At 27.4% G+C, this 4,778-nt stretch overlaps 1 protein-coding gene across 1 annotated transcript; it reads left to right on the top strand.

The window, feature by feature from the left end:
- Positions 1–1,741: 1,741 nt before the first annotated feature.
- Positions 1,742–4,522, top strand: LOC112789922 (senescence-specific cysteine protease SAG39-like). Its single transcript, XM_025832092.1, has 2 exons — positions 1,742–2,186; positions 3,936–4,522. The coding sequence occupies exons 1-2, from the start codon at positions 1,742–1,744 to the stop codon at positions 4,520–4,522; spliced, it is 1,032 nt and encodes a 343-aa protein (XP_025687877.1).
- Positions 4,523–4,778: the final 256 nt, after the last annotated feature.

Below are 4,778 nucleotides of genomic sequence, written 5' to 3'. Positions count from 1 at the left end.
TATACTTTACTCCATGATTAAAATTTTTTGGATATGTCACTAACGGGCCACTAACCATGGTGCTATCAATTTCAATTTAAAGTTCGTGTCCGAAAACAAAAAGCATTGTATGCCTCTAATAGATTGCAATATAGACCAATAATACTCTAATTAGCAGGCGTATTATTTTTATATAATTTAATTTTGTACTTTTGTTAACTTGTATGTACACGCTTGTGCACATCGCAATACGTTAAAATTCTCTTCATCGCAAATAATACAAGTTGTGGCATCTCTACTAAGAAGGTATACATGAAAAAAAAAAGGGGCGGGGGCAAAGAATCATTTATTTTTACTTAAAAAAGAAACATTTTAGTGACAATTTATTTTATCTTTAGCAATAATAAAAATTAAGTAACCATTAACACATGTACCAGCAGTTAGTCATTAACTTATATTTTGTCATTAAAAGGTTTTAGAGTAATTATAACAATTGCCAATAAAAATATTTTAATGGTTAAAAAAAATTCTATAATTTGTCATTACATAATAATAATAATAATAATAATAATAATAATAAATTAACTAAAAGAAAGTGTAGCCATTATGCTATTGTTTTAGTTTCTCACTGTCACTAATTTTTCTTGTAGTTAGAGAAATAATATTTTATACTATTTTTTAGTACATCTTAATAACTTTAAATACTAAAAAGAGAGAATATATATTTAATGGTTCATACAATATTTTTCAAAATTTTAAGTAACTAGTTGTTAATTATATTCTTGAATATATCTAAGGTGAAGCTAATGATTAATTCTAACCCATCACGTAAAATTCAAGCAGCTTCAGGAATTCAAACACCTAATTAATTAGTAGTATGCTAAAAATGAATCTTGTTTATTGTTAAAAAAAATTGAGTACAAAGTGTGATCTTTAACTTTTTATTATTCTCTTTTTTATATTTATTTTTGGTCTCACTTATAAAATTAATAATAAAAGATCACACTTTATTCTCTCAATTGTTAAAAAAAATTGAAAAGATCTATTTTCGTAGTATGCTAGTTCTTATGATTGACTCCTAAGTTATAATCATATACTATTATGTTATTTGTATAATATTAGGCCAGAAAAGTACGAGGAGCTAATGGAATATTTGTACAATGTATACAATAGAGGTTTATGGAGTATTAGAGATATAACCATTAGTGTTAAAGTTTTTGGAATGAGTGGTATCATGACATGGTATTAGAGTGCTAGATCCAAAAGGTCAAGAGTTCAATTTTTAGTGAACCCCAAAATCAATTTAAGTTTTTTGGGAAGATGTTTATTATCCCTAGTACTTGGATAGTTATTCTAGATAGCATGGGAGATGTTCATTTTGTAACTCAATAGTCCATTGTACACATTGTACAAATAGTCCATTGTCTCCCTAATGGACTCTATCAGGCCAAATGGATGGTCTCCCATTTGTGTTAAGCCCATCTTATTGTTTCCCAAGTCCAATTCAAAGACACAAATCGCATCAACTTTCATAAAAAAACGCAAATATTACCATAACAGGGGTCGTCACTAGGAAACCAATTTTATTCATATTCAGCTTATTTAAATAATTAATTAAAAATTCCTCATCAAGATTCAAGAGACATACATCATTTGTGTATAAATACCATTCAAACCGTTGCGTAAAGAACACAATTTGTTACAAATTTCCCAACACTAATTAATACCACAAAATATAATTAGATTTTGCCAAGAGATACATATGGCTCCAATTAGCAAAAACGTGCATGTTTTATTGGCTCTAGTGCTCATTATTCTTACAATTTGCACTTCCCATGTAATGTCCTCTCGAAAGTTCAATAATGAAGCATCATGGTCAATGTACCAAAGACATGAGCAATGGATGTTAGAATATGGCATAGTGTACAAGAATGGTGAGGAGAAGGAGAAACGTTTCTTGATATTCAAGGACAACGTTGAATTGATAGAGTCATTTAACGCTGCTGGGAACAAGCCTTACAAGCTTGGTGTTAATCACTTAGCTGATCTTACCAATGAGGAATTCAAGGCTTCACGTAATGGATACATGAGATCAAATAATTCACCTCCAACATCATTCAAGTATGAAAATGTCACTGATGTTCCAAATGCAATTGACTGGAGGCAGAATGGAGCTGTTACTCCAGTCAAGAACCAAGGCAGTTGCGGTAAGATAAAGTCAAAAATTATCTATCTTTTCTTTTCTTTTTTTTTTTTTAAGTTTTTCATACATCATTTCATTGGCACTTTGGCTTAGTTTTTGCTATCTATATAAAACAAAATTATTGCATGTGCTTGGAGTATTTACATGAGATCTGCTCCATATATATTCATAGAGAAAGTATAGGAAGTATAGGGAGTACAATGTATATAATGGGGTTAATTTTAAATTAAAATTAAAGTATCGAATGTTTATTTAAAGCGGTTCATGTATACTTATTTTAGAATAGAAAAGGTGTATTTATGTGATCAGCTTTAAGTATTTTAAATTGGATGTTCAATTTAATAAGATATCAGATGTTTATTATCTCTGATATGTGGATGGTTATTTTAAATAGTATAAGTGTATTGTGTTTGATAAATTAGTAGTATTTTACTCTGAATGTTTATTTTTAACTCATATTAAGCTAAATAAACAGCCCATTGTACACATTGTACAGATATTCCATTAGCTCCTTAACGGGATTCATATTCATAATGGTTTATGCTATAGAAAAAATAATATAAAATTATTTTATTTAATTTAATATTTTTAATTTTATGTGTGTAATATTTTTAATTATATATTTATTATATTTAATATTACTAAATTATTTAACAGTAATTAATGAATATAAAATAAATAATTTTAGTTATTTTAATTTGGACTAATTTTTTATTCATAAAAAAGACATTTCAAATAAAAAGAGGATTTTATTATAGTAATATTGATATATATTATTTTAATCATATTGGGTGTATACTAAAATTAACTGTTAATATAAATATATGTTAAAATATAAAATATATTTTAAAAATATTTTTTTTCATGATTATCATATGTAAGTTTAATATAGTTTCTAATGTACATCATAAAACTATCATTTATATTATAAGAATCTTAAAATTCATAATGATCACAAATAGAAATAAAAGGAATTACTAATCTTAATCCACATTGAATAAGTGTTATTAGAGAGAATTCAATTTGTTTATTTCTTAGTTTTCTTAATTTTTTTTCAATTAAATTATTGATGGTGATTGAAAAAGAAAAATTTTATTAATAAAAAAAGAATTAAATTTTGATTTTCTTTTCATAAAAATAAATTTTTATCAAGTAGGTTATATTTTTCAAATAATCATACAATTTTTTTATTTTATTATTTAATTAAATATTTATTAAAAAATAAAACACATCATACAGATAAGACATAATATAATATAATATAATTTCTTAGAAAATAATAAATATATAATAATTAATTTTATATGAATATAATATTTTTTATATTATTTTATAAGAGTTTAATTTTGATATTAAGAGTGTAAGGTGTTTTACACAATTGTGTAATTATATCTATTCTTTTTAAGAACTATTCATACAATATAAAAAGTAGTTAATTTTACTGATGTGATGCACGTGTTTACACTGTTATAAATAAAAGTACAATTTATATAACTGTTCCACGAGCATACAACAAAAAAGTAGTTTTCAATTTTTATATACAGTTATTCAAAGATATATAAATATATATCCTTTTTTTTTCTAAATATAAAATTCTACTTAAAAGGCTTTTTTTTTTAGCTAAGAACTAGAATTATATTTTTCAAACCAAAAAACTTATCGTTCAATCAATTACACCATAGTCGAAATTAGTGTCTGAACCTTAATATATACTTAAAGATAATTGTTAATTAAATTCTTTTTACAAACTCAGGATGTTGTTGGGCATTTTCAACCGTTGCTGCAACCGAAGGCATCCACCAGATTACTACAGGCAACCTTGTGTCCCTCTCAGAGCAAGAGCTTGTGGACTGTGATAACGTGGATCAAGGTTGCGAGGGAGGTCTCATGGAAAATGGCTTTGAATTCATCATAAAAAATGGTGGAATCACCACTGAGTCAAACTACCCTTACAAAGGAGTTGATGAAACTTGTGACACAAGTGAAGAGGCTTCTCCAGCAGCTCAGATAAAAGGGTACCAGCGGGTGCCTGCAAACAGCGAGCACGCACTTCAACAAGCCGTGGCGAACCAACCGGTTTCTGTTTCCATTGATGCTAGTGGATCTGCTTTCCAATTCTACTCGAGTGGCGTCTTCACCGGTGAATGTGGGACTCAACTTGACCATGGTGTTACTGCAGTTGGTTACGGTGCAGATGATGATGGTACTGAGTATTGGATAGTAAAAAATTCATGGGGCACACAATGGGGCGAGGATGGTTACATAAGAATGAAGAAGGGAATAGATGCTACTGAAGGGTTGTGTGGCATTGCTATGGATGCCTCTTATCCCACTGCTTAATATGATTTCTTCATATTATCAACAAGTGATATGATCGTCAGTTTTAACTTTTAATTAAGTATGTATGTAAAATCAGATATTGTATTGATGAATATATGCACTTTATTTTTGAAGGAACTTTTCCCCGTAAGAACTTGAACTTCTACGTAAATTTTAATTTCTACTTCTATTTAATTTGTTGAGTTTAATTTTTATATGTTGATAATAATGTAAAATATTTTATTCAGTTATATAGTTATTATTGTTTTTTTTATGA

The sequence above is a fragment of the Arachis hypogaea genome, chromosome 3, assembly GCF_003086295.3.
Source record: "Arachis hypogaea cultivar Tifrunner chromosome 3, arahy.Tifrunner.gnm2.J5K5, whole genome shotgun sequence".
Classification (NCBI taxonomy): Eukaryota; Viridiplantae; Streptophyta; class Magnoliopsida; order Fabales; family Fabaceae; genus Arachis; species Arachis hypogaea.
The sequence above is the reverse complement of the archived record's forward strand: the minus strand, read 5'-3'. Positions and strand labels throughout refer to the sequence as shown.